Source organism: Triticum urartu, chromosome 2A (assembly GCF_056163025.1).
Source record: "Triticum urartu cultivar PI428250 chromosome 2A, HENAU_Tu73, whole genome shotgun sequence".
In the NCBI taxonomy this organism is placed as follows: domain Eukaryota; kingdom Viridiplantae; phylum Streptophyta; class Magnoliopsida; order Poales; family Poaceae; genus Triticum; species Triticum urartu.
Genome location: NC_141874.1, coordinates 760,169,598 through 760,190,702, shown reverse-complemented (window position 1 = coordinate 760,190,702; position 21,105 = coordinate 760,169,598). Strand labels below are relative to the sequence as shown.

General features: G+C 41.9%; 2 protein-coding genes and 2 pseudogenes across 3 annotated transcripts; 2 read left to right on the top strand and 2 right to left on the bottom strand.

Moving 5' to 3' along the window:
- The first annotated feature begins 44 nt into the window (after positions 1 to 44).
- Positions 45 to 1,228, top strand: LOC147987953 (uncharacterized). The gene is made up of 5 exons (XM_087540481.1): positions 45 to 220; positions 355 to 532; positions 638 to 736; positions 831 to 965; positions 1,091 to 1,228. The coding sequence occupies exons 1-5, from the start codon at positions 123 to 125 to the stop codon at positions 1,181 to 1,183; spliced, it is 603 nt and encodes a 200-aa protein (XP_087396607.1). The 5' UTR covers positions 45 to 122; the 3' UTR covers positions 1,184 to 1,228.
- A 1,791-nt stretch (positions 1,229 to 3,019) lies between these two features.
- Positions 3,020 to 5,226, bottom strand: LOC147987952 (protein FAR1-RELATED SEQUENCE 5-like; annotated as a pseudogene).
- Positions 5,227 to 7,456: 2,230 nt separating this feature from the next.
- LOC125540335 (uncharacterized) lies at positions 7,457 to 11,679 on the top strand (annotated as a pseudogene). The gene is made up of 3 exons (XR_015617745.1): positions 7,457 to 7,735; positions 7,874 to 8,256; positions 9,073 to 11,679. The product of XR_015617745.1 is annotated as an uncharacterized LOC125540335 (transcript).
- A 2,891-nt stretch (positions 11,680 to 14,570) lies between these two features.
- On the bottom strand, positions 14,571 to 18,403 carry LOC147987951 (uncharacterized). The gene is made up of 3 exons (XM_087540480.1): positions 17,746 to 18,403; positions 16,513 to 16,742; positions 14,571 to 15,358 (listed from the first exon to the last, which is right to left on the bottom strand). Exons 1-3 carry the CDS (start codon positions 18,284 to 18,286, stop codon positions 14,741 to 14,743), a joined length of 1,389 nt encoding a protein of 462 aa, XP_087396606.1. The 5' UTR covers positions 18,287 to 18,403; the 3' UTR covers positions 14,571 to 14,740.
- Positions 18,404 to 21,105: the final 2,702 nt, after the last annotated feature.

The following is a 21,105-nucleotide window of genomic DNA, read 5'->3' as shown; positions in this document are numbered from 1 at the left end:
GTTTTGAAGCTGAGTTGCATGAGCCAGGGGAAAAGATTGTCGAGGCTAATAGTGGGAGCAGTGCTCGTGTGAAGAAGGCAGTTAAGAAAAGAACGGCCCAGCCTCCTGATGGTGTTCCAAAGATGAAGAGGATCAAGATCGACCGAAAAGATGATGCTCTGTACCAGCAGTATGTGATGAGTAGGTACAAAATACCAAGAGCAAAGAAAGATCTAGTAATGTGAGTCCTTTTTCTGTTTGTTCCCCTTATCCAAATATATGGCGGGTTAGTGGCTTTTTAAAGTACTAATCTCCTGTTCCTTTCTCTTTTCTGTCAACATGTGTTCCTTTGTCCCATGTTGAAATGTTTTGCAGCCCTGATTTCATTGAAATAGAGGGCTTCCACACATCACTTCAGAACTTCCATGCTTCATTAAAGCCACGAGCTGATCTTGACAGCGAGGTAATGACACTGTATCTGAAAACTTTCAACTTGGAGCAATTGTACAACAAGAAGAAGCCGAAGAAGTTTGCATTCTCAGTGTTTATGGGGGTTAGTCTGTCCTTCATATAGTGATTCTTTTTTGTCACTTTCTTGCAACATACATAAAATCATCTGGCCGTGCTATCTTGTTGCATTTTTACTCTTTTTTCCCAGAGTCAATTGGCTATGGATCCTGACTTGTTTGATCACAAGAATTGTGAAAGAGAGTTCAGAAAGGCATGTGAAAATAACCATATTTCAAAAAGCGATCTAGTAAGTTTTTTCCCTTGACTGCTATGACATTTTTTCACCTTATTTTTCTGAAGCATGTTATGTAACATCTAGTTTATTTTTATGTTGCACCCAGCTCTTCATTAGTGTCGTACAGAATAAGCATTGGGCGGTGGTTGTTGTGAACTTGTTGCACAAGCAATTCAATGTTTTCGACTCGGTCAAGAACTCCACGGATGTTAACTTGCTCCATAAGGCAACCAACAATGTGGTAATGATCTTTGCTTGCTTTATCATTTTGTTTCTTTCATTCTTTTTCAAACTTGTATGCTTCAAAGAAAACAACCCATCTTTTCGTAGTTTTTGATTCTGTTTTATTGTGTTGCATCCAATCAGATTGCCAACATAAAGAAAGTTGCAAGCAAAGAATCTTCATTTCATTTTGATCTTGATTTGTTTGAGAAGGTCACCCCAGATCACCTGAAGTAATTAATGCAGTAAGCTTTTTTATTTTCCAGTAATTTTTTGTGCAAATTACAGAGATTTGAATTTGTGGGTGGTTAGTGTTTATTGATTTGGTTGTATCTTTCTATGTTTTTCCTTAGTTATAATTGTGGCTTCTATGCAATTCTTTTCTTGGAAAACTTCGATGGTGTTGTCATGAAGCATTTCGATGAGGTGCCAATTTCTATCCCTTTCTACAAATTGGAGCATACTGTTGTTCTACTTAGGAGCTTACCATTTTCTTTCTATCCATTCCTAATTCTCTGCTTTTTTCATTTCCATTTGTCACAGAGTTGCATCCCAAACCTCCGGAAACATATTGCAGCAGATCTTATCAAGCATCCCAGCAATACCTTAGACCTTGCAAACCAGTTGAAGAAGTTGCTGGAACTTTGATTGAAGATCGAAGATCATTTTTCATCATCAACATCTAGGGGGTGGATGGAGTTCGTTCTTCCGGGGAGCTTTTGTGCCTGTCCTTAACTATCTTGTGGGTTGTAGTTCACAACTTTTGCTGTAAACAAGAATCTAGACTCAATGTAACGGACGCAAACCCTCTTGTTGGATCGGTATTCGACGTGTGTTTCATGTCTTGGATGGATGTTGATACAACACATTTTAATGAAAAATTTCTTTTGTACCCTCACTTGCTTCTTTTAGTATACCTTTTTCTTTTTTTTGTTGAACTCCGAATGCAACATATGCTCATGTGATGCATATACTATCACTTTTTCGGTATTATTTTTATATAGTTTTGAGTTTATTGAAAACCAATGTCATTGGTTCTAAATTCTAACTAGGTTTTACATAGAGGTTCACATTTTTCCCTTTTTCTTCTTTTTGAAATGCTTCCAGGAAGCAGTCAAGCCCCTATAGCGAATATTTTTAGTTTCCAACTCGTCGCTTCTTCACACAAGGAGCATTTTTTTCTACTCAAGAAATTCAAGTTTTGTTGCATAAATATGTTCACCCAGTAACTCTGTTCTCCCATTGAAGCATCAGGATAGCTTTTCAAGGATGACTCTGCTCTTATTTTTTCAGTTTTGTCTCAGTGGACCATCAGTATAAGGAAGCACAAATATATGATATAGACAAATTTAATAAGATCTCATTATTTTTGTCAAACACCGATATGTAGATAGAAACAAAATAAATTCTGTGAAATTAAACGCATTATAAGCAGTGTAAATATATGTATCCTCAGTTGCCCAACACACAAATTAAGCACAAATGTTGTTCAAATAAGAGACTTCTTTTTACACGTTTGAAGCAGGCTTTTTCTCATGTGGACAAAAACTACCATGAAAAAACAGTTCATTTGAGATTGCATACATTCTGGAGGGACACCAAACACTCTAGAGGAAAGCATTTTCAGTCATTTTTCTTCTCTTAATTTGTTCTTCAGAGCCTAAGATCTGTTGCTCTACTGACACCAGCCTCCATTGACATCGCAGCCCTTAGGTAGGGACAATGCTTCACTGCATGATCAGGCTCTTTACAGTAGTTGCATTTCTCAACAGCCATTGCAGCCTTCAACAACTCACATGTTACAACACTGTGATCATCTTCTTTGCAATACGAGCAGATATATGTTTTCTTCTTTGGTCCAGGTTTCCTTTTGGGCTTGGTTTCTTTCTTCTTCTCATCTGTTTTTGCCTTCTTCTTTTGAGCATCTTCTCGTTGCTCAAGTAAAGTCTTTCTTCTCTTAGACTTCTCCGTCGGTCGCCCTTTCTTCGGCACACGTGCTGGGTTTTGAAGCATGGGTACCTCCCCGGTATCGTGTGCTACATGTGTGGTAGCCGCTTGTTGCTGTTGCGTGGGTCAATCTGGTTGCTTCTCCCCTGGATGTTTTGGCTGTTGTTGCTTTGGTTCAAGTGGTGTCTGTTGCTGCTGCATCTGGGGATGTTTTTGCTGATGAGTTGGCCCCCTTTGATGCATTGCTGTTTGCTGGCTTCCCCCATGTGTTGTGCTCTGATGATGATCTGGCTGGTGCTGTTGCGCTTCCTGCTGCTCTGGTAGTTCCCCTCTCCTAGCTGCAAGTATAATGGGCTCAAGCGCATGAGCTGCATCATTTAGTATTTTGCAGGCAACGTCATTGCTACAAGCTTGGGAGGCCAACCATGTGAATTTTCTGCACAACGAGTTGTACTTGAGTGTATTGTTTGAAGGGAGCGCGAAATCGAGAAGATGGCCACTACCACCTGTTGGTGTTGTTGCTCGTTCTGACCACCTTTCTAGCAAGTAGCGTTGCGGTATAGCTTGGACATTGAGGTGGACCATCACTCTAATGATGTGTGCACATACGATTCCATTCATCTCAAAACAATTGCAGCTGCACTCAAATGTCTCTTCTGCCAGCACAACATTCACTGTAAATATCTTGGGGTCTTCATAGTAATTTGAAAAGAGCTCAAATCTCATGCTTCCAATGTCAGGAGAAGGAACCTGGTTCATCACAAACCCTATGGAGGCAGTCACTTCTGCTTGAAACTTGCCAAACACGTTACGGGTGTAGAAACCAACTGCCTGATGCTCAATTCTGTACCGTGAGTAAAGCGGGGCTGTGGTTGCTACTCCAATGAAAGCTTGATTGTCCTCACGGTCTAGCATAGTCTCTTGCAACACCTCATACTATTGCACAAACCTTCAGACCGAGTCCTGAGGATTAACAAATGTCTTGAAGTAGGAGTTTAGTCCCTCTGACCTCCCCGTAGTGCTTGTAAAGGGGAAAAACACTTCCGAAAGAATGCTGGAGCCCAGGTTTCACGAGTCTTCCACATGTTGCATAGATGCCTATTATCAACCAAGTCGAAGCAATGTATCATGTGCTGCCAATTCTCTTCAAATTCATCAACCGTGTCAGAATCATTGATGCAAGTGTAGAAAGCTTGCTCAAAAACCTCATCCTTACTCATTATCCTGCCCAACTTCTCACGCGCCTTTCGTTGGACGTGCCATTTGCAGCATCTATGCACCGTGTTGGGCAGCACTTGAGATATGGCAGTTTCCATGGCCTTGTGCTGGTCGGTCATAATGTTTAGTGGGTGTTCATTGTTCATCGCAAGCAAAAAATGCTGGAACACCCACTTGAAGGTTTCAATTTGTTCATTTGGCAACAGTGCACAACCCAGCAACACCGTTTGCAAGTGGTTGTTCACTCCAACAATCGGAGCGAATGGCATGTTGTACCGATTTGTGCAAAATGTTGTATCAAAGAAGATACAATCTTTGTACTTGGGGTACAATGCCCTTGTCCTCCCATCCACCCAAAAGAGCCCTATGACAGAGTTGGTCTCCTTGTCAACTGTTTTTGCATAGTAGAATTGAGGGTTCTCAGCTTGCCGCCTCTCAAAGTATTGAATTGTGAAATCCATGTCTCGGAGGTTTAGGTTTTGTCGCAGCTTGGACCGAAAGTTTGAAACATCCCTCTTGACATATGGTAGTATCCTGCGGTCTCCGCCACGCACCCTTCCAAGCATTCCCATGCATGACGAAGTTGAGAAGTTTACATCATGCATAGTCATTATGAGATCCTTATCTTCTTCCGGGATTTTGCGGTGTGAGTGGTAGTAGCGGACAAGCTCCGGCTGTGGCATTAGAGGGTGTGTATGCTCTGCAACAAAATGTGATACAGCCCATTTATTGCCTTTGATCCCAACAATCAGGTGAGCTTTGCAATCATGTCGCAGCAGCCGATTCTTTTGACGCTTGCTGCCGACATCCATTTCAAACCAATTCTATTTGCTAGACGATGCTGCTCCCATTGAGACCCCTTCAGAAGCAGTGCTACTGTCCCCTTTACTTTTCGGCTTCCCTACATGCACACACTGGAAAACCTTCTTGATAAGTGTTGGAGGACCTCTCTTCTGGCTTTTTTAGAAGCGCAAATGCGTGTGCCAAAGCCCATCTTGAATGCATATTCATTGTAAAATTCCTTGGCATCATCAATAGAGTCAAATTCCATGCCAACATAGGGCATAAGCGGCTGAGATGAAATTATCATCATCCTCTTGATCATCATCGTACATTGCAGCAGTTGAGTTGTGCCCGGCATCCGAAGACATCCCTCCATTTGTTGCAACATGTGGTTGTGCATAGCTCTCCTCACCTCCTGTCTCTTCACCAGCAGCCTATATGTCCAACAAAACTCAATACATCACGGATTTTAATACTAGTACCATTTTTTGTCTTCTATGCAACAGTATGTAAATGCTAAATTATATCAGTTAGTAATGACCATTTGAACAGAAGAAGGAAGAAGCAAGAAGCAATCATGCACATTTCTTAAGTTCAACACTCCATAGTGGAAACAATGGTTTTTGAATTTTTCAACAACAACAATCTCAATCTACTGAACCACTGTAATCATCTAGGCAACGAAAACTTTCCTGAACTTCTTCATTTTTTACAGAAGGAGTTAAGTCAATGAAACTAAACTTTTCTGAACTTTTGGTTTTTTTATTGCAGCAGCCTACAGTTTATGTTTCTGTTTTTTTTTCAAATGCACACCACTGGAAACATAATAGTACTAGTACTAATGAAACTGGACATTTTTGTTGAAAATTCCTTCTGAAAATTTTTCATCGACAGTATACTGAAGCTGCATTACCAACTGAAGCTCCATTACTAACTGAATCTGCTGCATTACTAACTGAAGCTCCATTAAAATTCTTTTTCACTGAATGTGCTGAAATATGCTGCATTACTAACTGAATCTCATTTACTAACTGAAACTCCATTACTAACTGAAGCTCCATTGCAACAAATAATGGAAGCATGTGCGCTAGGGGTAAAGGAGCTTACCCAATATGCAGAGGAATTGACGGAATTGACCGTAGCTGCGGATGGTGGTTTTTCTGGGAAGAACACCGGCGGATTTCGGTAGCTGCTCGTCGCGGGTGCTTCATAGCTCACCGGAGGTGGATGCGTCCACCTGGATGCAGCGGATCCATGGGAGGTTGGAGCTGAGACGGAGGCGAGCATATCCCTGTAGATATGTTGCGCCATCGGGGTCGATGCAGGGGTCGGGGGAGAACCGCTGCGATGATTCGGGGTGGCGGTGCACTGCCAGATGTCCTGTGGATGTTCAATTTTGGCGGCGGAGCGGCGCCGGAGGGTGGGGGAGCGGCAGCCGTCGCCGCCCGCGATCTGCGAGGGACCAGGCGAGGTGCTGTCTGTTTCCGTCTTTGTTGCGTTGCAGCATGAGCGTCGTTGCAACGATTTTGATCGGACGGCTATCGAGGCGACTTAAAACTGGCAGATATAAGCCGACTTTTTTGTAGCAGCCGCCAATTTTTTTATATGAAGCAGAATGTCTCGTTACATATGAAAGAAATTTCTGTTAAGTTCCAAAATATACAGAATGAGTTCTGAACGACAAAATATATGCAAATACTGCTACAGATCGCCATTGAGCGGCCAGTGGCACTGGCTAGTGCCACGATCGTTATTTCGAATTGGATCGGAGCTTCGATGATAGAATCGCAAATCATAGAATGTTAACTATCAGGATCGTAGAAATGTAGATTCTATGAACTAACATCGTAGAATCATAGGGGTTAGTTTGAATCGTAAAATTATAGAATCATAAAACAAAATCACAATTTTGACAACCTTGTTGCCAACGTTTGCTCCCCATCCCCAAGGCGATGGTGAAGCCGTCTAATGCAATGCTACCACACATTCATCCCATCACAAAGTGGACCGTACGATCTGGCGGACGCCCTCTGCCCGACTCCCAAACGTGTCGAACCCTCTCCATAAAACCTGGGTGCAACAACCACTGCTGCTCAAAGAAAAATCATTGCGTCGGGCGTCCATGCAGGCAATCACTGTGATATGTAATAAACTTTTTTTTAAAATTATAGTGATATGGCTTCGGCTTAATTTCATTGGCGAAACAAAACCGAAGACTGCCTTGGCAGTATCTAGCAGTATGCATTCAACTTCACAAACTTTGAACAAGTTTATAAATAAAATTATGTATATCTACCTCACCAAATATGCATCGTACAAAAATATATGCCATGATTAATTTGATGGCATTGACTCATATTCTAGATTTTGGTATATAATTTTATAACATTTAATGTCATGGTAAGTATTTTTATATGAAGCATCATATGTTACATATGAAAGAAATTTCTGTTAAGTTCCAAAATATGCAGGATTGAGTTCTAAACGAGAAAATGTATGCACATCCTACAGGTGCCATCCAGCGGCCAGCGGCTCTTGGCTAGTCCGACGATCCCCCTCCTGTGTCTTGTCCAAACAGAGCACCGCTTCCGCCTTCCCCCTCCCGCAGCTCACCGCAGTGCAGCCGCCGCCGCCGCTTCTGCCAACGCCGTGCGCCGTCCCCCCATGTGGTCTCCATCCGTACACCACCCCCGCTCGCCCGTCTCTCCCCCTTATCGCGCCGGCCCCCAAACGGCGCACGGCCGGATCCTCCTTTGCCAAGCCCTGGATCCAGCGTTGCCAGCCGATGGAGCTCACGGCGTCCACGTTTCCACCGGCTGCCGGAGGAGACGAGTTCGCAAGGTATAAGCTGGGTCCTGCCAACTCGATTGTAATGCCATCTGCTAATTAGACCCTGCTTCTTCTTTTTCTTTATTATTAGGGGAATTAATGATATACCTTCCTTGTTCCAAACTAAAAATTATGCCTTGCTTCGAGCAGGACGGACGTGTTCTTGTCCTCGCAAGATTCTGGTTCTGCAGCGGCAAAAGCAAACGACTAGTTTATCTTCTCGTTGAGCTTTAGTACTTTGCTTGGCAGGTAATCTAGCCATTAATCAACTAATCACCGGTAAAGCAAGGCCGGCCAGTGCCTTTTTCTCTTCAAAGAGGAAGAGCTCACAATAGGGTAATGGGCTCGGCAAGAATGACATTCTTCAGCAGCCTCTGATATAATGGTCCTGGGGGCACAAGTGATCAATTTGCTGCTCAACCACAACCACAGGTGATCAATTTGTCTGATGGATACTTAGCGAGCTAATTAGGATTGGGAGTCCTGCTGCTCTTCTGCAATAAGCCTCCCTTGTGTCTTCTTCTGCCATTGAGGTGAATCTCTCTTACATGTTTATTCAGGAACTACATTAATTGCAAATTACGTGCTCCACAAAACAGCAAACTGTACATGTTCCCTTTGTTTTGGATCAAAAATATGCTGAATTACAGTAGTAGAGTATTTTCTGCATCTGCAAATAATATAGAATTGTACCCCCTCCGTAAACTAATATAAGAGCGTTTAGAATACTAAAGTAGTGATCTAAACGCTCTTATATTAGTTTACAGAGGGAGTACAGCATAAGGGAAATGCCTCATATCTTCTTGAGAAAATGTATTATAAGTAGGGCCCTTATCAACATGAACGCCCTGTTCGGAATCGCGCCGCTCCACAACCCCGCTCCCGGAGCGGGCGGAGCTGCAGTTTCCTTGCTCCGCAGATTCCAGGAGTCAGTGGATTGCCGAACAGGGCTGAAATATTTGGTTGAAGCGTTGTAGGAGAATTACTAGCTTAACACATCAGTCGAGCACAAGTGATTCACATGATTAGTTCTATTGTTCCTAAGAAATATGTAGTAGGTTATATAGAGCTCTCTGATGTGTCGTCATTTGCACCTACCTTAAATAGAGATTTAAAATATCAATAAGAAATTGTCTAGATGGTTTGTTTTGTAGGTCGAGATTGAAATAGTGCAGATTACGTTGAATGTGTCATTAGGTTGGTTAAGTATATGGGCAATTTACTAGTTCAATTTGACTGTCATGTTGGCTGTAATATTGTCTTCATGGTTGCGTGTGTACTTCTTTTGAAGGAAATATACGTTTGTACTCTAATTTGTTTGTAATATGATGATTCTTGTGTGCATTCAGTGGTCACTGATGGCCGGAGTGGTGCGCCTATGGAACGATTGGGAGGCCCAAATCCTAGTGCTTGCTAGCTTTATGCTGCAAGTGTTCCTGCTCATGTTCGCCAGGATGCGACGACGGAACATCTCCATCATCCCAAGGACCCTCCTCTGGCTAGCATACCTGCTGGCAGACTCCATAGCGATATACATCCTCGGCCACATGTCCTTCTATGGAAAGTCCCACGGGCACCAACAACTCATGGCGTTCTGGGCGCCATTCTTGCTAGTGCACCTCGGTGGCCAGGACAACATCACCGCCTACTCCATAGAAGACAGCCAGCTCTGGCTGCGCCACCTGCTCTCTTTTGTTGTTCAGACAGTGGGAGTGGCTTATGTCCTCTACAAGTATGTCGCTGGCAGCTGGACCTTGGCCACAGCCGCGATGCTGATATTTGTCGCCGGTGTTCTCAAGTATGGGGAGAGAGTATGGGCGCTCAAGTCGTCCAGCCTGGAGAACATGATTAGTTTCCTCGACAGCAGGAAGTTAAGTGAGGCTAAACGAGAACAACATGCACAGCAGGGCCAAGGGGAAAAGCTGGATCCTGAAGAGGTTCTGCAAGGAGCTCATGATTTGCTCCCCATTTGCATGGCTCAGTTTGTGGACTATAAGTTCTGGCCATCCCAATTTCAGAGTAAAGCTGTAGAGCTATTCGATAACAAGGGCCAAATGTTTGAATTGGTTGAGATGCAGCTCTCCTTGATGTATGATTTCCTATATACCAAGGCAGCGGTGGTCTTCACATGGTATGGATGCTTCATCCGTGCCATGTCATCAGCTGCCACGATCAGTACTTTCTTCCTATTTCAATCAAGCATTGTCAAACATGACTTCAACAGAGTTGATGCCATTGTCACATACATCTTAATAGCTGGGGCTGTCCTCCTAGAGATGACAGCATTGTTGAAGGCAATGGGATCAACATGGACATGCGCATTGTTGCATGCTGGAAGATGGCACTGGCTTCACAGAATAATCGTATCTGTGCGGCGGCGTGTCAAGGCTGCGGAAAGAAATAGAAGATGGTCAGGTTCCATTGGACACCCTGAGTTGCTGAACTCGTCCCATGGCAGTGGAGGCTGTGTGCAGAGCTTGAGATGCAAAGGTTTGTGGAAGAAGCTAGGCCAGTCCTTACCTGTCATTTCAGATGATACTAAGAAGCTGGTGTTGGAAGAGGTACGAAGAATGGTGGAGGCATGTGAAGGCAAAGAGGATATCATGAGGAGTTACAGTGGTCAGTGCGCGCTGAATCCATGGCATGGATTTTTCAAGGATCCCACCTTGCACGCTGGCATTGATTTTGATGACAAAATCCTTTCCTGGTACTTTGCGACCAAAATATTCTTCGCATGGTCTTCTTGTGTGGAAGAGCGGGGTTATGTTGAGGCAATCACGGCAGTGTCAAATTACATTATATTTCTCCTTGCTGAACGTCCCTACATGCTGCCTAGCCCTGTTCGCCCCGGATTGTATGCCAGTACTAAAGCAGCATATGTGGGGCTTGATTTTTCTGACAGGGAACGCATCAGCAAAAAGTTGGGGTTGGACAGAAGAAGAAGAATCTGGGATCTGGACACAAGAACGGGTGGGGACGATCTGCACAGAGTAAGGGGGAAGCTGGACATAATAAAGGAGGATCTGGACATAATAAGGGAGGGTCTGGTCAGTGGAAGCTGGGATTTTCACAATAGCTTGGTGGAGCTGAAGACAGTGCACAGAATGAAGATGGAGCTGGGCATAATTGGGGAGGAGCTGGACAATTTAAGGTTAGAGGTGGGCGGTAGAAGGGAGAAGCTGGAGGTGCCGGACAGAAGAAGGGAGGAGCTGAAGGAGCTTTAGCTGGAGGTGCTGGACAGAAGAAGGGAGGAGCTGAAGGAGCTGAACAGAAGCAGGGAGGAGCTGGACATAAGAAGTTCTGAAGTTGAGGGTAGAGGGGAGGATAACCTGGACCTGGACCCGGAGGAGCTGAACAGAACATTGAAAAGGCTAGAGGAGCTGGACAGAAGAAGTCAGGAGCTGCGTTTCGGACCTTCACCTCCACCTCCCTTAATCTGTGGAGTTGAGCTTGTTGTTTGGCTGCTAGAGGCGGAGGCGCAGGGCAAGCAGGTGCGGCGGGTGCTACTTGGGGTGTGGGTGGAGATGATGTGCTATGCGTCCCACCACTGCAGTAGGGATTCCCACGCCAGGCAGCTCAACAGTGGTGGTGAATTCATTACAGTCATCTGGCTTCTATCCACTGCCATGTTCAATCGCTCCTACTGTAATGAGGATTGGTTTAAGAAGGGCGCGCACGAATTCTTCAAGCGACCATTCCATGTTGAGGAAGAGCACCGATTGTTGATGGAAGTGCTTCATTCATCGAGGCCTACATAACTGAGAGCTACATACCAGACAAGAGTGGGGGAGATTGGTTCATGATTGAGTGGCTAATTCATTGTATTGTGCACTAGTAATTTTATATTCAAAAGAGGAGAAACTTGATGAGTCCTTGATGACTAGCAATTTGTGATATTTTTCCTTATCAAAGACAACCATTCGCTTGCATGTACTCGGCTCATATGAGCACCGACATGTTTGTTACACTTGTCTAATCTGACTGGAGATGAGGAGTACTCCCTCCCTTCCATATTAATAGTCGCTAATTTAGTACAAAGTTGTACTGAATCAGGGATGACTAATATGAAACGGAGGGAGTATGTTTTAGGTTCAATTTTTCCTACTTATGGGTTTCAACTCTAGCCTACACAAAGGTTTTGTTGTTGTTGTTGTTGCTAAACATTGAAAGGATTATGACCTCAATTAGTACAGACGGTGTATATGTATTAACTCTCTGCACTGACCTGCGGTGCGATCGTTAGTGCAAAATCCGGATCATATGCGCACTAACCTCAGGATCACAGTTCTTCAAAGTCTGAACAAGGAGCTAGTACACCATCAAAGAAAGAGTATGTAGGGTTTTCTCCTAGCGAAATAGATGCATATCTTGCCTTTGGCACGCTGCTGCATTGGGGAAATCCATGTGTGCTTTTACCATTTCCGACTTGCTATTTAAAGAGTGCATATCAGTCTAGTAGCCCCGTAGGATTTCTATCAAGCTGATTTCATGGTCTGCAATTGCCTTCCCTGCATATCTTACATAGTTAAATTTATGTGGGGTCGCCTATATAAATCCTGATTAGATGTGATTACATTATGTGGCTTGTTCCTGTAGCAAAATGACGGTGTGCTGTTTTAATAGCAGTGCTTTGTCGGAATTTTCATAAATTGTTGCATGGACTTGTGATATCAGTCATATAGATAACTTTAAAGTAGCTCTCACATCATTGTAAAATGATACTTAGAAAAGCATGTTCTTCTTGCAGGAAGAACGACAAGACGAAGTGCAACCGAGGCGGCGGACGCGAGCATGATTATCCGCTGGGTGATCTAAATCGTTTCCCTTTTATTTCTCTTTCTTCTTTCTTCTTCATATTTAAATTCTTTTTGTGTTATTTCATTTTTCTTTTTCAACTTTCGAACATCTTTCCAATTCATGAAAAAATTCTTGAAAACGTTAACAATTTTCGTAATCATGAGAATTTTTTAAATACATTATATTTTCTTGATATCATGAACATTTTTTAGGGTTAATTGGATAAATGTCACTCGAATTCAGGTGATTCCGAGAAATGGGACTGCAATATTTAAACTTTGAAAAATGCCACTGCATGTTCTTTCACCTCTCGCGGAAGCAAATCTGTGCCTCTCGCGAACGATAAAAAAAACCGCGTTTTTCTGTGCCTCTGACCGAAGCAAATCCGTACCACCATGAGAAGTTAATATGTGTCTCTCGCGGAAGAAATAAAACGTTTTTCCACGTAAAAAAAAGTTTTCCTGTTTTTTTGTCCAAAACCTAAAAAGAACCCCAAAAGATAAAAAGTAAAAAATTATCTAAAAGCCGAAAACACGTACTGACAAATAAAAGAATCCGAAGAAAGCGTGATATGTGGCGGCGGCTGAGAGCACGCCAAGCGATGCGCTTTTAGCCCACCAAAAGTGACCCTTACGGGGCTCCCGAAGGAGTACTCGCTGATTAGTTACTCTCGCTTGCGAGGTCCCTATTTGGCGCGCGGGTCGGCGCGGAGCGACCTGGTACATACCCTCAGCCCATTTTTCGTATGGGCCGGCCCATTTTTCGGATTTCATCTCCATCGGTTTTGGGAAGGTTCTAAACGCTTCCCTGAACCAATTTTTTCCTTTCAGTTTTTCTTTCTTTTTGTTTTTTGTTTTTTCCTCCTTTTCTTTTTCTGTTCAGTTTTCCTTTCTATTTTTATTTCTCTTTCTTCTTTCTTCATCATATTTAAATTCTTTTTGTGTTATTTCATTTTCCTTTTTCAACTTTCGAACATCTTTTAAATTCGTGAAAATTTCTTGAAAACGTTAACAGTTTGCGCAATCATGAGAATATTTGACGTACATTATATTTTCTTGATATCATGAACATTTTTTAGGGTTAATTGGATAAATGCCACTCAGATTTTGGTAATTCTGAGAAACGGTACTGTAATTTCAAACTTTGAAAAATGCCACTGCAAACTTTGAAAAACGTCACTACAGACTTTAAAAAATACCACTGAAAATGGCATTTTTAAGAGTTTGGAAAATTACAGTGGCGTTTCTCAAAATCGCCGGAGAAGGAGCGCAAGGAGGCATTAGCTATGCCACTGCGTGCGCCAGGCGCCAGTGAGCGTGGCCATATCCATGGTCGCCTCTGGTCTACATCAAGCTCGTCAACAACGACGACGGGCAGTAGATTTAGTTTAATTAATGTTTTATTTAATTTTTTATAGTTTATTAATGTAATGAACGGACTTTTGCTAGCAATAATTTTTTTAACTCAAAATAAAATTAAATGTGGGCAGGCGCGCTGGGTGCACTTGCGGGCCGGCAGAGACAGGCTGACTTTTGGGTGTCCGTCTGACCATCCAAACCAATGAAAAAGGGACACATTTCGTATCCGTTTGCCCTGCTTCTGGCTGTGCTTCTTCTGGGGCACTCTTGAGAATCAATTTTATTCATCTCCTCTCACCTCATACTATTCTTGGGATAATATTTCCATCTTGTCAGATTTACTTACACTCTGTTTGAAATGCAGCGTAGACCTTGTTTCTAACATCGTGAGGTCAAGTCGTACTGAACCTAAATGGAAACTACAAAGCCATAAATTGTTTGTCTGAAGTTGAGTTCAGTGTGCCATTTTCACCAGTGCTGCATAATCAAACCACTTGCTGGAGCAGTTCATTTTCACCACTGATGCTCTAGATGCTCTAGCAGTTCATTTTCACCACTAGAAAGCCATAAATTATTTGTCTGAAGTCGGACCAGAACGCTCACAGGCCACAGCCACATTTTGCTCCAGTTTGCCCACGCGGGACGACTCACATTTGTCGACTGACATCTTTGACCAAAAGAAACTACATTCATCAGTCCGAACTGCGTTAAACAATAAAGGTACCTCCCCAGCAGTTGTAGGAATACAACAAAACATAGATCTAGTCTTCAAGTTTGATAACACAAGATCACAAAACATAGGTCTAGTACAACAAATATACATATATATTAGCTCTAAGTTTGATCACCTAAGGAGTCATCTTCACCCCATCACCAAGTTAGCGAGCTTGTCCCTCACAAGCAGGGACCAAGCAATAAGAACAACCACATTATGTCCGCCAAGAACACATTCTCCCTTGCTTACTTGGCAATGCTGAGCAGGGATATCAAGCTGGGCCTCGTTAGCGACAAGACGAGACTTTGCATATTCTTTTATGGTAATCTTCAGTGATCCTTTCAATTTCACGGTGACAACATTCCTTGAAAGAGAGATATAGCCATCCAGTCCATCTTCAAGAAATTTTTCATCACAATCAATCAACACAACTTCCCGACGTGCATCAGCATTGACACCTTCAGTATATGATGAACATGAAACTTGACCTCCATATTCAAAAGATGACTCCCCTCCAACAAGACGAATGGACAAGATAGTGGCCTGGACTGCACTATAAATAGTCTGGAGGCTTAACATTGCTGAACACAGGCAGCTAAAGAAAACAGCGCTGTCAGCACTAGCGAAACTGTGGTGGTTAGCAGAACTCATCAAGGCTTTATCTTGGGACTCTGTTCCATCTCTTATCCTTAGTTCAACTTCAAAGTCGACAGGACACTCAGCCAGAATAACACGAGAAGGCCCAGTCAAGTGCAAAAAAGGATCCTGCAGACAACATCATCATCATTATCATTACTAACGCTTAACTGAAACAGACAAACATCTAACATGAGATAGTATGGAAACTTTGCTCAGGAACAAACTCAATGACCTTTCTGTCCCTGATAAAAGGAACATAAAGCTCCCGTTTTCATGGTCATTGTTGTTGCATGTGCTGAATACGAAGAGCTAAAAAACAGAGATACTTTGTTCAGAGAGGGTTTGATTTGTTGGCTGCAGAACTTAGTTTAGAGAGGTGCTATCTTTTGTTTGAAATGCCTAAGAATGAGCATGGTATTCCCTTCCTAAGAGTTCTATGTACTGAGACAGACAGAGCACCAGGAATTCATGGTCACAATGATTGTTTGAATGTTCCTCTTGCTGCTGACCACACTACAATTGATTATATCTCTTAGTGAGAACTGATTCATCTTCCATGGTTATTAGAAGGTAGAAAATGGGAGACTGGTAGACACATTGGCATAGTACTGGTTAGACAGATAGTTCCCTGAAACATTTGCTTGACACCGAGCCCCTCAACTTCCTAAAATGTTTTTCTGGCTTGAACTATATCAAGGGTCCAAGTGTTAGAACCCAGAAGCCTGTGATATTGCTGTTAATGAGATACACATCAAACTATTGCAATCAACTTTGACAGTGCAACTATATCAACAAAGGCCTGCATTCTGCCTGGAAGGTGCAGTACTGAAGATGCTTGTGTTGATCCAGAATAGATCTCGACTTTGGCCATAAGAAGAAACTATTTTTTTCATATAACCTTATCTTGTACTCCTTCCTCCCACAATGTAAGACGTTTTTGCAAGCTAAAAATAGCTTGCAAAAACGCTTATATTGTGGGACAGAGGGAATACTAATTACCACTAGATGTCCCTCATAGAGCGAGTTTCTTATCTGCTGCACTACTCGACTAATGCTGATGAGCTTAATTCGATTTCCTTGATGTGTAATTACACGCTGATAGGAACATACTTTTCTTCGATCAAATTATTTTCATCCAAGAGTAACAATAATCAAAGCTATGCCTATCTAGGAACCAGCAGAGTTATATGGACTGCCATAGTAATTTTCTATGTTTGCTAATCGGCTTGTTTAATACACAAGATCACATGCAAGAGGAAGAAAAAATGTTGTATACATACCTTTTCAGTGAGTACTTGGCAGTTAGCCCGGGAGCGAGAGAAGAGGAGGTTGCGGTTACCATCCACAACGTCTCGAGCAGCAACCACGCCATACACATAGAGTGGCCACTTCAAGCAGTCATTCAGGTCAGAGATTTCGAAGGAGTAAATCTGCAAGGCCTTGGTGGCGAAGCCGGTGTATGGGATGATAGCAGGTGCAAATGGGGTAAAGTACATAGAAGACAGTGTGGCTGCAACATCAATATGTGTGTAGTGTTATATAATGTAGAAACTACTAAACCAAGGGAAGTACAATATTTTACCGTACAAGAAGAAAAGCAGCAAGTTATGATTACATTGACTGAGAAATGCATATTAAGGAAGAAAAAGGAAGCAAAAGCAGGAAAGGCATAGGAGCAGAGTGTGTATTAGTGTGTATTTGTGTAGGTATATACTATACTACTCCCTCCGTCCCACAATATAAGACATATTTGCAAGCTACATTATGGGACAGAGGGAGTAGCTTTCTAACCACATACCATTGGTGTATTTTCTTTCAAATGCACTGTGGAATGGGCCCTCCACAGTGCATTTGAAAGAATCAATTGATCAATCAATACCCTCGCTACTTACTTGTCTCTATGGTAAATGGGTCAGAGAATCAATTGATCATCAGTTCCTAACTCAGACAGGCATTGCATTGGTACACTGAAATTAAATTCTAGGAATTTGGTGTGGATTTCTCTAATTCCTGGCATGAGCACTAATTCCCCTGGAACTAGTATGCAATGAGTTTCCCCAGAGTTAAAAGATTTCTATCAGAACTGGAATTTTGAAATCACTTGATGTGGTTTCAAAAATTCTTTGAAATTGGCATCACGGAGGCTGAGTTTTCCTACACGCTAAATGATTCCCAGTGCATATAATACAGTTACAGAACTCGTATTTTTCCATTTTGAATGTTAATTTTGGAGTTCAATGGTTTTTACCTCCCTGGAATCATTACCCGGAGATTAAATGTCACTCTTATAAGCCAAATAACGAAGTAGACAGGTGCATTTTTTACCCAGAGGATATTCATGAAAATAGTATAGTGCCCTCACCACATATTTGCCACTTGCAGCAAATTAAATGACACTCTTATAAGCCAAATAAAACCAGAGATTAATAAAAAATTCTTTTACCATGCAACAAGGAAAGCAGCAAGCGATTGAGAAATGCATATTAAAGATAGGTGAGATTAGCAGCACTTACTTATATCGTTGAAGCCGCCAGACCTTAATACTGGACTACCCCAAATGGACTCCCAGCTTTCACGGCGCTCGCTGTAAGCAGCAATTGCAGCATCCTCAGAAGATTTGCCTGAATTCGGCGACCCTTGCCTCGCAATGATTCTGGAGATCTCCGCACATCTTTCCGACACGAGACACAGTAACCTGGCCGTCTCCAGGGAGATTGGAGCAGCGAGTTCCCTCAGAGACTGGATCCGGTAGCCCAGCTTGTGCGCCTCGTGCAGGAGCAGATCGAGGGCCTCCTCGTGACGAGGAACAAGGTAGGGCAAACTCACCAGAGGCAGGCTCGCGATCTTCTGGCCGGACAACTGCTCCTTCAGCTGAGGTAATTCGCGAGATAGCGATCTTCGAGCAGTATGCTCCTTCAGATACTTCTTCTTCCCAGAAATCGTCTCCAGGCCACGGGAGGTCACCTCCCACCTCAGGAATTCGGTCTCCCACCTCAGGGTCTCACGGTAGCGACGAAGAGAGTCTACCAAGTCTCTTTTCGCCTCCAGAACCATCTTCGTCTCTTGTCCCCGACACCTTTGATCTCTCTTTCCGCCGCCGCCGGCCTCTTCCTTTTTCTTTGTTGTGAATGGATGACCTAGCTTTTCTTGGGGTTCATCTTCCAATCACTAATTAACAAGAACCCCTTTTTAAAGAAAACAAGAACCCCTTCTAAATGTCACTCCCACCCTCTCACGGCCAACAAATGGCAACTTAGGAGTTTTCCACTTTTTTCGTACATTTTTTAAACATTTTCCCCTTATAATCGTGCGTCCACATCTTGAAGCGTTTTCGCTGTTGGAATCCTTGTGTCGAGATCTTCGAAACTATCCCATGTTAATAGGTTCTGGCGATTTTTTTTCTCACAAAAAAAGCAGTAGCCGGAAACACGATTATTTTATTTACTTTTTTTTCCTTTTTCGAGAAGCACGGTTGTGTTCCTCACATAAGCCAATCTGTGCTTTCCAAGAAGCAAATTTGTACCTCTCGTGAAAAAAGAAAACATGTTGTTTTGTTGTGCCTCTTGTAGAAGCAAACTTAGTATATACACAAAAGCAAACTTGTGCCTCGCATCGAAGCAAAATAAGCATGTTTTTTTTTTTTAAAAGGTACAGCTGTGACTTTTGCGGAAGCAAATCTTGGCCTCCACAAGAAGCAAATTAGTGCCTCTTGTGGATCCAAGAAAACACAACTGTCTATGTCTATGTCTCGTTTCACACGAGACAGAGGGAACCATCGCTGAAGGGAGGCACGAGTTTGGCCGGCCAAGGGCGTGGGAGCCACAGCTTCGTTTTTTGGTTTTTCACGTTTTTTGTTTTTGTTTTTATTTCTTTTTTATACTTTTGTTTATACTTCCCAATATTTTAAATAAATATATTACAAAAATCAGTCTACATAAAAAAATTAAAAATGTTGACCAAATATTTTAAAACTATTAAATGTGTATAGATAGAATGTTTATCATGTATAAAAAATGTGTACGAAAAATAAAATATGTATGAAAAAAATTGATCATGTATTTAAAAATGTTGAACCAATACTTTTCAAAATATTAATCAAGCATTTAAAAAATTTAATTGCGTATAGAAAAATTGTTGACGATGTATTAAAAAAATGATGAATTTTTTATCTTGTATATAAAAAATTTGAACAAGCATTAGAAAAAATGTTGAATAAGTTATTTAGAAATATTAATCAAGCATTAAAATTTTTTACATGTGTATACAAACCGTGTATTAAAAATGATGAAAACATTTGATCATCTATATAAAATGTTAATCAAGCATTTGAAAAAATATTGAACAAGTATTTGAAAATGTTAATCAAGCATTTGAAAAAAGTTAAATGTGTATAGAAAAAATATTAATCTTGTACCTGAAAAATCTTAATCAAGAACTTTAAAATGTTTAAAAGTGTTTATAGAAATAATGTTGACCATATAGTCAAAAAATGTTAATCTTGTATTTGGAAAATGTTAATCAAGCATCTGAAAATGTTGAAAAGGTGTATAGGAAAATAATGCTGCTCATGTATTAAAAAGGTTAAATTTGTATTCGGCAAATGTTAAACATGTATTTGGAAAATGTTTTTGACATATATGGAAAACGTAGAGTGAAAACCAAAAGAAATATAAGACAAAACCAAAGAAAATCAGAAAAAGAGAAGAAACAAGATAACCAAACAAAAAATAGAAAAGGAAAACAAAAAATCGATGAGAAACAATAAAGAAAGAAACCAAACCGACTAAAAAAGGAAAAACCTAGTGAAAACCGAGAAAGAAGTACATAAAAACAACCAAAATAAAGAAAAGAAAAAACAATGAAAAGAGAGAAAAACCAGTGAAAAAACAAACGGAAAACCCTAGAAAAAAAACAGAGAAGAAATAGTGGAAACCTGGCTCGTCTCGACTTAAGTAGTCCTACCCTACTACTTCATCACAAACTTGAGGTAGCCCAGTGGCTAGCAGCGGTTGCAGTCAACCAGGAGACCAGGGTTTGAATCTCCCCGCGCACTCCCTTTTCTATGTTCGAACAAAATGTTTTTATATGTTCTTAAGTTAAAATACATGTGCCATTTGCGAGCATCCAGAATAAGTAGTGAATTACGGCTCTATTGTGTTGTAATTGGTGCACTGATTTTTGCAGTGTTGATGTTTTCTTTTGGTTGCTACAATTATCACAAAGCCGCTCTCACATTGGCTTGGTTCCAATATGTAGAATCTATGTTGAATCACCACTTGGTGGGATTATTAGGACTTCTGTTCTCTTTCTTGGGTGATTTCTTGATGTTAGGTGGATCCTAAAGAGATACCACTTCCTCAGGAATGTCTCTTGAATTGGGGCCTTTGGGCTCGACTTTAGCCTAGTTTTGCCAAAGGAGCCATCCTTTTTTTACTTTGAATTGATCCAAATACACATAATGCCTAACTTTCACAGGAGACTAGATCTAGTAACTTGTCATCGTCAGGTTCCTCTTCTTTTTTCTTTGTTGTGAATGGCCTAGCTTGTGGTTTCAACAAAGCGGTAGGTCGGATTGGGATGGATATGATGTCCACCCAAGCAAAGCTCAGTCGGGCCCGGTCGGAGGGGCTGGCCCACCAAGAGTGACTCTCCGCCTCGCCGGTCCGTCCTAGAACCTCCGTGCTACTTTTTATTTGCCTCAAAAACAAAGAAATCACTCATTACGGAGAACCCCTTTAGTGGCTGGATCCAGTGACGACGTCGCTTGAGTGATGCTCCCTTCTTTAAGGCGTTGCTGTTGAAGAACCTTATTGTCTATTGTCTTTGTGTAGCCATGAGATGATTGGTGCGAATACGGTCATAGTTGTAGTTTG

Bases quoted from the DNA above. Each gene is read 5' to 3' on its own strand.
- LOC147987951 (XM_087540480.1), bottom strand. From the start codon at position 18,286: ATGGTTCTGGAGGCGAAAAGAGACTTGGTAGACTCTCTTCGTCGCTAC. The intron at 16,743-17,745 runs GTAAGTGCTGCT...TTGATGTTGCAG, and splicing joins TGGCGGCTTCAACGATATAA to CCACACTGTCTTCTATGTAC. The intron at 15,359-16,512 runs GTATGTATACAA...TGTTGTCTGCAG, and splicing joins GCCAAGTACTCACTGAAAAG to GATCCTTTTTTGCACTTGAC.
- LOC147987953 (XM_087540481.1), top strand. From the start codon at position 123: ATGAAGAGGATCAAGATCGACCGAAAAGATGATGCTCTGTACCAGCAG. The intron at 737-830 runs GTAAGTTTTTTC...TGTTGCACCCAG, and splicing joins ATATTTCAAAAAGCGATCTA to CTCTTCATTAGTGTCGTACA. The intron at 966-1,090 runs GTAATGATCTTT...GCATCCAATCAG, and splicing joins ATAAGGCAACCAACAATGTG to ATTGCCAACATAAAGAAAGT.